The 12,613-nt window shown below is 50.6% G+C and overlaps 1 protein-coding gene across 1 annotated transcript; it reads right to left on the reverse strand.

Moving 5' to 3' along the window:
• Positions 1–383: 383 nt before the first annotated feature.
• On the reverse strand, positions 384–7,759 carry Catip (ciliogenesis associated TTC17 interacting protein). Its single transcript, XM_055616519.1, has 10 exons — positions 7,699–7,759; positions 7,432–7,521; positions 6,912–7,109; positions 6,588–6,643; positions 5,216–5,302; positions 4,869–5,036; positions 2,483–2,607; positions 1,640–1,716; positions 1,314–1,402; positions 384–1,153 (listed from the first exon to the last, which is right to left on the reverse strand). The coding sequence occupies exons 1-10, from the start codon at positions 7,721–7,723 to the stop codon at positions 590–592; spliced, it is 1,479 nt and encodes a 492-aa protein (XP_055472494.1). The 5' UTR covers positions 7,724–7,759; the 3' UTR covers positions 384–589.
• Positions 7,760–12,613: the final 4,854 nt, after the last annotated feature.

Genomic DNA, 12,613 nt, shown 5'->3' on the forward strand with positions numbered 1-12,613 from the left:
ATTCACCGTGCCACTGCAGGCTTTCCTGTCCAACCCCAGGTTCAAATCCTGCTCTCCCACCTGCAGGATCTTAGGTAGCCCAAGCAGGAGTCAAACTCATTGAAGGGAACTGAAGATGACCATGGACTTCTGATCCGCTTGCCTCTGTTTCCCAAGTGGTGGGAATAATTGTTCCCAGTTGAGGGGTGGTCCTCACCTCCTCTTTTCTTCCCTTCTTTCCTTAATTTTTAATTTAATCTTAGAGACAGAGTCTTGCTGTGTAGCCCTGCCTGGCCTTGAACTCACATTTCTCCCGTCTGAGTACCCTGAGTGCTAGGGTTACAGATGAGAGCCAACACACCTGACTAGAGGCCTTCATTTCCTTTTCTCTGAAATGGGCCGAAAACTGTGAAAAGAGCATCGAGAAAGAAAAGATGAAACTCGCTTGGTAAACAAAGTTAGAGCTTCCCATTTTTGACAAGAGGCGCTGGCCAGGGACAGTTCCTGCTGGCAGAGTAGCAGTGGGGAAGGAGCCTGCTCATCTCCCACTGAAGCTGCAGCTAGGATGCCCAACCCAGCCAGCCCCAGGCTCCCCGTCCCAGTCCTCCGCCTAGTCCTTTCTCAGGTTCAAAGCCTGTTCGTTGTCCTCGACCTCGTACTCTCCGATCCTTTCGTACTCATCCTCCCTGGCAATGTTGTTTTCTTCATACATGCTGGTGGGGTAATCTTCATACTTGTCTTCTTCATCGTAGTACACCTCATTGTCTTCCTCGTTGTCTTCATCGTTGTACTCATAGTCGTCATCGACGTAAAAGTACTCATCCTCGTCTTCCACCTCTTCCTCCTCTTCCTCCTCCTCTTCCTCCTCTTCCTCCTCTTCCTCTTCCTCCTCTTCTTCCTCCTCCTCCTCTTCCCCCTCCTCTCGTTCCTCCTCCTCCTCCTCCTCCTCCTCCTCCTCCTCCTCCTCCAGCTCCCGGAAAGGGCTGGGTCCGTGCGAGGATCGCAGTGGGGGGATGGGCGAGCGCATCATGGCGTAGGGCCCGAAGTGCTCGGCGGCGAAGGTGACCACGTCTTCCGGCCGGCGGAGCAGCAGGAAGAGCAGGAAGTCGGAGACCAGCGCTCGGGCCTCGGGGTGCTGCCGCAGGTAGCTGGCGTGGCTGTTGCGCAGCTGCTCCTGGCGGGACACGGGGCGGTCCCGCAACCGGAGCTGAGCGTGGCCGCGATTGGCCGGGAGCGCTCGGGACCCCTCATATCCCGGTCGTGTGCTTTTCGGTACTGCCCGTCCGCAGTAGGACAGCAGGTGGGCCCCCGGGCTGGCTGCAGCCACTTCTCACCTTGCGGTCCAGGAATTTTGAGTAGAGCTCCAGGTCTTCCTCCCACACCAGCGGCTTCTGATCAAACGTGAGCGGAGGCTCGATCTCGTCTGAGTGGAGCAAAGCAAGGCCACTGAGTACCCATCCCGGGAACGCTCAAGTGTAGCCGGAGTTGCCGAGAGGGACTAGCGGCAGAGGTCCCCTTTGAGCCAGGGCCTGGAAGGCCTCTCCACCTGATTCAAGAGTCCTGTCCCACCCCTAGCGCCCTGGTCCCTTCCCAAACATGAGGCCACGTTCCTCCTACCTTCCCTTCACTGTTCCGCCCTGTGGGGGGGGGGGGCACTTACCCGCCTCCCTCATGAGGGGCATCTTGGTGATGATAGAACACCCTGGAGAGCCTACCTGGACCCTTTTAGCCAGGTGCCTGCAGGGCAATACAGAAGAGGCTGAGGGAGAGCCTTCCTTCACCACCGGGTGCAGACTGAATGGTGCCCACCTACACACACGCGCACGCGCGCATACACACCACGCATGTCGATGTCAGAGGACAACTTGTAGGAGCTGGTTCTCTCCCTTCCGCCATATGGGTTCCAGGAACTGAAGTCAGGGCATCAGACTAGGCAGTAAGCTCCCGCAGCACCTTCCCTGCCGAGCCACCCCCTGCCCTGGGCTCGCCTTTTTGGAGGGAGGTCTTGCTCTTGTAGATGGCCCTCAGAGGTAGGGCCATCCTCCTGTCTGCCTCCCAAGTACCGGGATGACAGGCGTGAGCCCCTGCTGCAGGCTCGTCTGGTGATGGTTGGTCGTGGCAGCAGAGGTGAGACACTACAGTGTCCCCATGAGCTGGGATCACTCTGCTTCTCCTGTCTTGGGTCCTGTCCCAGAGTGGGCAAGCACCAGGCCTTGCAAGAGGCACATCTGTAATTCCACCACTTAGGCAGGAGGACTGAATGTAAGGCTAGCCTGGGTTCACTTTTTTTTTTTTTTTTTAAGTAAATGAAACGGACAAAGCAGAGGCTACACCCAGCTCTCAATGACAACTTTTCCTGGCAGCATCCTGGGGGGCAATAGTGACCTCCCCCCCCCCTCCCTGCGCCCCTTCCCACCCCATGAACGTCTTTTCTTCGTGTTTGGCGCATCCCTACTTTACATGCCACTGTCTGTCGCCTCGGTTCTCCCCACCGGTGGCTCACCCATCAGGGAGCAAATAGAATTGACAGGAGAAGGGGATGCCCTCTTCGGAGTGGATGGTCTGCTCCACGATGAACATTTCAGCCTGATGGTTGCCCAGTTGGAGGGTCTGGGAGCCCAAGGATTGCTGCGGCAGCCAAAGTGGGGGGATATGGTGAGGTGGCCGCCCCTCACAGCCTCCCATCTCCTCAAGCCCCTGCCTTCTCCTCAGGCCTTTGCTCCTGCTCACCAGTGAGTGACACTCAGACCTTAACTGCTCAGTTCCTCACCTGCAGGAGGAACTGAGCATGGGTCACAGAAGGCTTGAGCTGCCATGTGGATGCTGGGAGCTGACAAAGTGTCAGCTGCGTTCTCAAGTTTGGGGCCACTCACAGCCAGCTCCAGCCAGCCCCCTGGCCGCCTGCCACCCCGTTGTTCCCACTGTTACAGGGACCAGGATCAGTGTGGGGAAGGAGGTGCTATACAGTGAGAGATCCTGCCTCAAAACGCCCAAGGCTGACCTCTGCCCTCTCACTGCACAAACCTGAGTGCTCTCGCACACACTTACTGCACACATATACACACAGAAAGTCAAGCGTGTCAAACAGGTGTGGAGGTGCACATATGTAACTGCAGTCCCAGCATTTGTGAAGCTGAGGCAGGAGGCTTGAGACCCTAAAGCCATGGCCAGGAGGCGGTGACGCACACCTTTAACCCCAGCACTTAGAAGGCAGAGGCAATTGGATCTCTGTGAGTTCAAGGCCAACTTGGTCTATAGGGTGAGTTCCAGGACAGACAGGACTGTCAGAGAGAGAGAGAGAGAGCAAGAGAGAGGCTAAGGCCAGTTTGGGCCACAAACAACAATGAAATCACCCAACCTTTGTTGAAAAAAAAAAAAAAAACAACAACAACAAAAAAACAACTAAGGAGCTAGAGAGATGCCTCAGCAGTTATGAGCACCAGCAGCCCTTCCAGAGGACCTGAGTTCAATTCCCAGCACCAACATTAAAGTTCACACTTCTCTGTAGCTCTAGTTCTGGGAAGATCCGACACCCTCACACATACATACATGCAGGCAAAACACCAACATAAGCGAAAGCAAATTTTAAAAAGAATGCTTAAAAATAACAAATTCTTAAAAAAAGAAAAGGTGTATCTTTGGACTGAGGTGTAGCTCAGTGGTGAAACATTTACCTAAACTTTTATTTTATTTAAGACTTACTTATGTATGAGTGCTCTGACTGCATGTACACCTGCATGCCAGAAGAGGGCATCAGACCCCAGTATAAATGGTTGTGAGCCACCATGTGGTTGCTGGGAATTGAACTCAGGACCTCTGGAAGAGCAGACATTGCTCTTAACCAGTGAGCCATCTCTCCAGCTCTTGCCTAACACTTTCAAAGCTCTAAGTGATAGATGATATTTTTGTTGCTGTTTTTTTGTTGACACAAGGATCTTATGTAGCTCAGGCTAGCCTTGCAACAAATAGGTAGCTAATGATGACTTCGAACTCCTAGTCCTTCTGTCTCCACTTCCCAAGTACTGGAATTATAAGCACATGACACCGTGCGTGGCTTTAGATGATGTATGGTGTGTGTGTTTGCATGTATGCATGCATGCAGGTGTGTGTGTGTTCATAGGTGCACATGTATGTGGATGTTTGGCACACGTGCCTGTATGTTCTTCAGGAGCTGTCCATCTTGTTTTATTTGCTTTTAAATTTAAAAAATTTTATTTTTATGTGTATAAATATATATATATATATATATATATATATATATATATATATATCCCCACCTGCATATATATTTTTATATATGCATTACATGTGTGCCTGGTGCCCTCATGGGTCACAGAAGGCTTGAGCTGCCATGTGGATCCTGGGAACTGATGCTGGGTCTTCTGCAAGACCCGGTAAGTGTTCCTAACCACTGAGACATCTCTCTGCCCCCACCTTGTGTTTTTGAAGCAGGATCTCTCCCTGGGGCCTGGAGGCTGCCTGATTCAGCCAGGCTGTCTTCACCTCTCCAGTTCTGGAATCGTACCATTTAGATGGGTCTGGGGGATCAAACTCGGGTCCACATGCTTGCAACACTGAGCTATCTCTCCAGACTTAGAAGATGTATGTTTTAAAGCAGGCTTCCATGATATCTCTTTCTTGTGTGTTGAATTTTGTGCAAAGAAGATTGCTTACCACCTTTCCACCCCCCATGATCCTTGACCTTCCGCCACATTCAGTTCTTACTCGCTGTTGCCCTAGGATGTTTCAATCTACTGCTGTGACGTACGCCCATCCGCCTTGGATGTCACTCTCTCCCGCTTCATATCTGCCTTCCCCACCTCAGTGGCCTTTCCTGATCCTTCCAGCTTGCCCCCAAGACAATTTCTTTGCCAGGAGACAGTACTCACGTAGGTGCAGTAGCAGAGTTTGCCTTCTGAGTCCAAAGCTAGGAAGCGAGCGCCGCTGGGCACTGACCGCTGCCAGGCCATTATTCTCAGCAGCACCACATTGGCGGTGCTGGAGACAAAGCCCTTAAGCGACTCACTGGGGAAAGCGGTGACTCCCGTCTTCGTTTCCTGTGTGGGGCAGATCTGAGTCAGGGACCTGGAGCTCAGAAGAGGGAGGAGGTGTTGGAGCAGGGCGTTGGGCGTTTGGTTCTTCTCAAGACCTTGGTGTAGGCAGCTGGCCTCCCCCAAGCTTGTCCTGCCTGTGGTTCTGAGGATGTGAGAGAAGATGGGGGAAGGTGCACTCCTACCTGGCCTTCCTTGACACTTCTGGTCACAATCAGCTGGTCTTCCTGCTTCAGAATACTCATCTTCTTTTCCATGGGGAAAGTGGGGAACTAAAGACCAGAGCACATGGGAGAATCACATGCTCACCCTGAAGAGGCTAGCTCCTTTCTTCAATTTTGTTTGTATTTTGTTTTTCTGAGACAAACAAATGTTTGAATGGCCTGGAACTCCTTGTGTAGCCCAAGATAGCTTTGTACTATAGCAATTCTCCTGCCTCAGCCACCCAAGGACTGGGATTAGAGGCAAATGCATTTTTTTGTTTTTGAGACAGGGTTTCTCTGTGTAGCCTTGGCTGTTCTGGATTCGCGTTGTAGACCAGGCTGGCCCTGAACTCACAGAGATCTGCCTGCCTCTGCCTCTGCCTCTGGAGTGCTGGGATTACAGGCATGTGCCAGTGTGCCCGGCTAATAAATCTTATTTTATTCTCTCTCTCTCTCTTGTGGTTTCTTGGTTTTTCGAGATGGAGTTTCTCTGCGTAGCCTGGGCTGTCCTGGACTCACTCATCAGGCTGCCCTTGAACTCACAGATATCTGCCTGCCTCTGCCTCCCTGAGTGCCAGGATTACAGGCATGCACCACCACACCTGGCTAAGTCTTATTCTTTATGAACAAAGTAAGACAAAAATATTATTTTTACTGTCCCAATAAAGCCAACAATAAAAATAAAAATAAGACAGATGAACAAAAAGCCTCATAGCCTGATGTGGTCCAACACTCAAGAAGGGAATCAGGGGTTCAAAATCATCCTCAGCTACATATCAAGTTTGAGGCCAGTCTGGCCATGAGACTGTCTCAGAAAAGGAAGGAAGAGAGAGGAGGGAGGAAAGGAGGCCTTCCGGTCACAGCAGAGGTCAGGAATAGGGCCATGCTATGTGACAGGAAAGCTGAGCAGCTGTGCACCTCAGAACAGAGCACAGGCGGGAGGCTGGGAATGGATTCTCTGAAAAGGCCCAAGTCATCCAACATTTAGATAGGTCATGGCCCCACAAAGGAAGTTACTGAGGGGCTGGGTGAAAGGTATATCACCAGAAGATTTGGAGACTAAATAGTGACAGGCTCCAGGGAATAGCCCAGCTCTGGGAAAGGCCAGGTCACAGGGCCCTAGGAAGTGGACAGGGCTTTGGGCTGGAGGAGGACCCAGTGGTCTGGGCTCAGTTTGTGCCTCCAGAAGACACTAACAGCCGTGATGGAGGTGACTGGTTATCCAGCTGTGTGTGGTAGGCTAGTGGGAGATGGCAGTGTGGTATTCTACTGGGGTCCCTCCCACCCTCGAAGGGTATGTGTTCTTGCTTGCTCGGGACCAGAGGCAAGGCTAGCAGAGGCCAGGGGTACATACCTTGATGAACTCATGACTGTGCTGCTCCATTAGCTCCAGATTACTGGTTAGATAGCCTGGAGTACAGGGAGGCAAGTGCTGATGTCATAGGAGACAGGAGTCTTGGATGGGCCCTGGAGAAGGCGCTGACCCGGGCTGGTGCCATGTGTCCATGGGAAAGTGACAAGGTAACCAGGACTGTCCTTTTCCTGGGCATGTGTCTGGGAATGACCTCCCCTCTCCTCCCATACCTTAACCCCCCCCCCCAGGTAAGTCAAGGGGCAGGTCCTGATTAAGGACGTATGGACTGGAGTGGGGGCCGTGAGGGGACAGCTGGCACTCTACCTAGGAGGGAGCTTCCACACAGTGCTTTATCTATGAAGCTTCTGCTAAAGGCGTGTACCAGTAGGCAGTGAGTAATGATGCCCATGTCGTCCTTGTATTTCCCACTCTGCACCTCAATGGTCAGCTCTCCCTGGGGTTCTCCTGTGTCGGAGATGATGGTGAGAGTCTCAGGGAAGAACAGCAGCTCTTCATCCATTCCTGCGTGGGGCAGACAAGCTCTCTCCAGGCCCAGCCTCTAGGCCTCCCCGCCCCCCCCCCCCCACTCACCCCTTGCCATGTCTCCCAGTTCCTTGCCAGCCTCGCCACCCCTCCTTGTCATCAGCAGGTGCCCGCTGCTGAAAAGCCCACCCCTACCGCCATGGGCCTGTCCCTCCACACACATTAGCAAATTGGTGTCAGGTCTTTTCTGAATCACGACAGAATCAAGTCAAGAGAGATGGGGCCTGTCTAGGTCTCATCTTTTTTTCCCTCCCAAGACTTGCACCTTTCCTTGCCAGGCCCACCCCGCCATCTGGCTCACCAAAGGAACTGAGGAAGCTGATGGCTTCAGCATCAGCCTCTGGGAATGGCTGCTGGTCCTGCACTTGTCGTTGCTCATCGGGCGTGGAGCCTACAAGAGGGAGGAAAAGCTGATATGGCAGACCCTGGGGAAAAAGGTCAGAGCAGGCAGGGTCACCCCAGGCCTGATCCTGATCCCCAAGAGCTGAATTTACTAAGACCATGCGTGGGCTGTAAGGGAGAAATATCCCTTCTCCCTCTTCCCACAGATCAGCAGTCCATTCTCCACCTGCAGAAGAAACTTTGGAAGACATGCTGATTGAGGCCAGTCAGTCTGTGGCTAGTTGTCTCCATGGCAACCAGAAGCTGCCTCTTAAAGGGCAATCAACCCGCTTTACCCAACCTAGACTGTCAGGCTCAGGGGCTCAGCCCAAACTTGAGAGATTGTCCAGCAGAGGGCACCTTTGACATTCGTAAGAGGCAGGGGGAAAGCGGGTTATTACAACTTCCTTGGAAGTAACTTTCAGACTATGAAGAAGGGGCTAGAGAGGTGTCTCAGCAGGTGAGAGCACTGGCTGCCTTTCCAGAGGACCTGGGTTTGAATCCCAGCACCCACATGATGACTCACATCTGTCTCCAGTTCTGTGGGATCTAACACCTTCTTCTGGCCTCTGTTGTTACCAGAAACATATGTGACACACACAACACACATACATCCAACAAAACACCCAAACACATAAAATATAACAATAACTGAGGCAGTGGACTCAGACAGGAATGGTAGCCCATGACTCTGAGGCAGGAAGATCAGGAGCTTAAAGCCACACAGACTCCACTTTAAGGTTCAATTATCTTTGTGAGCTATAGTCCTAAGTCTCCAACCTCTGACTGACCTTTGACTTCCAACCTCCCATGGCTCAGCCTTCCATTCGTTCCTTTTTTTTTTTTTTTTTTTTTCTTTGGTTTGCCGAGACAGGGCTTCTCTGTGTAGCCTTGGCTGTCCTAGATTGCTTTCTAGACCAGGCTGTCCTCGAATCACAGAGATCCACCTGCCTCTGCCTCCTGAGTACTGGGACTACAGATGTGCGCCACTGTGCTTGGCCATTGCCTTTGTTTGTTTGTTTGTTTTTGTTGTTCAATGTTTAGCCCTGGTTGTCCTGGAATTTGCTCTGTAGACCAGGCTGCCTTCAAACTCATAGAAATCTGCCTCTGCCTCTGCCTCCTAAGTGCTGGGATTAAAGACACACACCACCACCACCCAGCCCATTCAATGCTCCTATGATGGTGAGAAAGCTGTGCGCATTCAGTAGAAATTGTTTTTCTAGTTCCTAGGCCCACCATGTGCTGTTCATCTTCTTTCCTGCAAGCTGCAACGTTCAGCCAGCTAGGCAATCTGGAAGCAGAGCAGCCTACACTCTGCAGAGGACACGTGGCTCATCTGTGAGCTTGGCTGCCTTGTCATCTTGCAACACTGTCTTCTTATGTCCAGTTCATGGGGCTCTAAACCCTCATAGGTGGCACATGTAGGCATGATGATGATGATAGCACTTAGAAGCATAGCAAACTCTTTTCTTTTAGATTTATTTATTGTGTATATAGTATTCTGCCTGCATGTACACCTGCACTCCAGAAGAGGGCATCGGATCTTATTATAGATGTGGTTACTGGGAATTGAACTCAGGACCTCTGGAAGAGCAGCCAGAGCTCTTAATCTCTGAGCCATCTCTCTAGCCCCTTCTTTTGGTTTTTTGAAACAGGGTTTCTCTGTGTAACAGCCCTGGCTGTCCTGGAACTTCACTTCAAGGTTGTACAATTATATTTGTGAGCTATAGTTCTAAAATGGATAGTTTCTGGCCTCCAGTGGTTCAATCTCCCAGCATTCATTGCCTTTAAAAAAAATCCTCTGTGTAGTCCTCACTGTCCTGTCCTGGAACTCACTATGTAGACCAAGCAGGCCTTGAACTCACAGAGACCCACTTGCCTCTGTCTCCGGAGTGCTGGGATTAAAGATGTGCACTACCACTGGCAGGCCTTCTACTGCTTAAATGTTTAAACCATCTGTCCTCAGCCAGACACCATTTTAATGGCCTTTGTGGACACTATCTTATTTGTCAAACTGTCCTGGCCCGTGGTACTTTCTCTATTTGGTTTTGTTGTTTTGAGACGGGCTCTTATATAGCCCATGCTGGCTTCAAACTTAATAGGTAGCGGAGAACGACCTTAAGTTTCTGCCCTTCCTCCCTCTGCCTCCCAAGCGAGTGCTGGGACAACAGGTGTGTGCCTTTGTTCCCAGTCTCTAAGGTGCTGGGGATCAAATCTACGGCGTTCGTTTGTTTGAGACAAGGGTTCTCTATGGGGCCCTGGGTGTCCTGAAACTCTCTATGTAGACTGACCTTGAACTCACAGAGATCCTTGAGCCTTTGCCTCCTGGGTGCTAGGACTAAAGACTTCCCCCCCCCCCCGCCCCCCTCTAAGGTAAGTTCTTACAGCTAGGCGGTGATGACGGAGGCAGACACCTTGAAACCCAGCACTTGGGACAGAGACAGGTAGATCTTTGTGAACTTGAGGGCAGCCTTGCCTACAGAGTTCCATGACAGCCAGGGCTACACAGAGAAATCTCGTCTAGAGCTTGTCATTATTTTGCCTCTACCGCCCAGGTTTTCAGGTTGCAGGTACGCACTACCATGCTTGGCCGGCATGCTTTATTGTCTCAACTTTATGGATAGGAAAACTCTAAAAGAAGAGGCTAACGGCTTCCAGACATCACATAGCTAATTGTGGACAGAGCCAAGACCTGACCAGAGGCCGTCAGACTTGAGTCTGTGCGTTCAGGCAGTAGCTGGGTTTCGGCGCTTGGCTGTGATTCTAGCACTTGGGAGGTCTAGGCAGGAGAATCAGGTGCCCAGGTCACCCTCAGATACATATTTAGCTTGAGGCCAATGGGTTGCACCAGACTCTGTCTCAAAAAATGAAAATAAAGCTGGGTGGTGGTGGTACACCTTGATCCCAGCACTCGGAAGGTGGAGGCAGGCAGATCTCTGTGATTTCGAGGCCAGCCTGGTCTACTCAAAGTGAGTCCAGGACAGCCCAGACTACACAGGGAAACCCTGTCTAGAAAAACAACCAAAACAAAACAAAAGGAAAAGAAAAAGAATTGAGGCAGCAGAAAGCAACAGGTGCTAGATGAATGAATGGGTGATAGACGATACCTTGAATGGAAACTCCTGGTACAATAGAGTCTGAGGTGATTGGAAACAAACTTGAAAAAAGAGTGGCCGCATGACTCATACATTTGACATGTGTATTTGCTGTGGCCGTTTGAGTCCCATTTGTGCATGTGGGAGTTGATGTTATATTCAATACAAACAGTTCAACATGATAACAGCCAACACTCCGCGAAGTTCTTGACATAAGCTAGCCTTAGACACTGAAGGGTTGCAGCAAGTCATACTCTGTTAGGATGATGCTCTTCACTGGCCTCCATATTGCATTTTAAAATTCTTACCTTTGCGGTATGTGTTAGTGTGGGGGGAGGGGTGCGCGACACTGCATGTACTGGGAGATCAGAGGACAGCCCTGGGAGTCAGTTCTCTCCTTGTGCCATGTGAGTCCTGGGGATCAAACTCAGGTTGTCGGGCTTGGTGGCAAGTGTCTTTATCATCTTGCTGTTCGTTTTGCATAGGGTTTCTCTGTGTGGCCCTAGGCAGCCACTGGCCATTAAAAAAAACAAAAAACAAAAAACCATTCATTCATTCATTCATTCATTCATTTATCTATCTATCTATCTATCTATTTGTTTGTTTGTTGTTTATTTATTTATTTATGCAGTGTTCTGCCTGCAGGTACAGCTGCATGCTAGAGGAGGGCACCAGAACATCTTATAGAGCTGTTGATCGTGTGGGATTCCTGACCCTCCTGACTCTATCTCCTACGTGCTGAGTGTCGATCGCCATGCTTGGCTCATGAGATATTGCAGATTCTTGGATGTTTGGCAAGCATTCTGCTTGAGCTACACTTTCAGCCCCTGAATTGTTTTTCCTTGTTATTTGTTTCTTTGTTTGAGACATGGACACACTCTGTAGCCCTGGCTGGCTTGGCACTTACTATATAGACTAGTCTGGCCTGAAACTCACAGAGATTCCCCTGCCTCTCCCCACCCCCTCCACGGGCTGGGATTATGGTCCTGTGCTGTCACACGTGGTCGGTCCTTTTTTCCTTCTTGTTTTTCTTCCTTTATTATTATTATTACTACCAGTTTTATTTTTTTTTTTTAATTTTTCTAGACAGGGTTTCTTTGTATAGCTAGCCCTGGCTGTCCTAGACTCTGTAGACCAGGCTGGCCTCAAACTCAGAGAGATCTGCCTGCCTCTGTCTCCCAAGTGCTGGGATTAAAAGTGTGCAACACCACTCTTGGCCTCTTTCTTTCTTTCTCTTTCTTTTTTCTTTCTTTCCATTGACAGGGTTTTTCTATGTGTCTCTGGCCGGCCTGGAATTCATTATGTAGTCCAGGCTGACCACAGACACCCACCTGCCTCTTCTCCAGTGCTGGGATTAAAGGTGTGCTCTCCCATGCCAGGCCTTCCACTTGATTTCAGTGATTTTGCTGTGCGAGCAGAGCTTCAGAAATCAAGATGGTTCCAGCTCTCTAGTCACACACTCACACATGCACACGCACATACAGACATTCACATGACTTCCGTGTGTATGTGACTTCTGCCATTCAGGAAAAGGAATGAACAGAAACGAAACACGACACTGGTAATTTTTGGGATTGTGTGTTATTCAAACACCTTTGGGGTCAGTCTGTGTCTTCTCCTCTGTTTTCCCTCCTAAAAGCATAGTCCCAGAAGTCTGACGTAGCCCTTTTCAAAGTGGCTGCTTCTGTCCTTCCTATCCAGTGCTCCACAGCCTCTGGGGGACGTTGCTGGAGGCTTGGGCTTGGGCTTTGGGGCATTGTTTATAGTGTCGGGGCATCTGCTGTTTGAGTCTCTCCACCTCTGTGTTCAACGTGATAGTGTTGGGACTGATGGAGCCCATTCTGGTGTGCTTACATGCCCTAAGGTGGTCCAGCACAATTCCATTCCTGGAACTAGGCCTGATGAACCGGTAGCATGTGAGGCTGGACTTTCTGGAGACCATCTGTGTCCTGTCAGGAGAAAGCCTGACAGGGGAGAAGCTAACACAGAAGAACGCTCAGACCGTGG

The sequence above is a fragment of the Psammomys obesus genome, unplaced genomic scaffold, assembly GCF_907164565.1.
Source record: "Psammomys obesus unplaced genomic scaffold, mPsaObe1.curated_primary_1811, whole genome shotgun sequence".
Lineage (NCBI taxonomy): Eukaryota > Metazoa > Chordata > Mammalia > Rodentia > Muridae > Psammomys > Psammomys obesus.

Excerpts from the sequence above, each read along its gene's own strand:
- Catip (XM_055616519.1), bottom strand. The coding sequence starts at position 7,723 with ATGTCTTCCAAAGTTTCTTCTGCAG. Across the intron at positions 6,644-6,911 it reads GTGTGGAAGCTCCCTCCTAG|GCTATCTAACCAGTAATCTG; the intron begins GTAGAGTGCCAG and ends CCTGTACTCCAG. Across the intron at positions 5,037-5,215 it reads GAAGTGTCAAGGAAGGCCAG|GAAACGAAGACGGGAGTCAC; the intron begins GTAGGAGTGCAC and ends TGCCCCACACAG.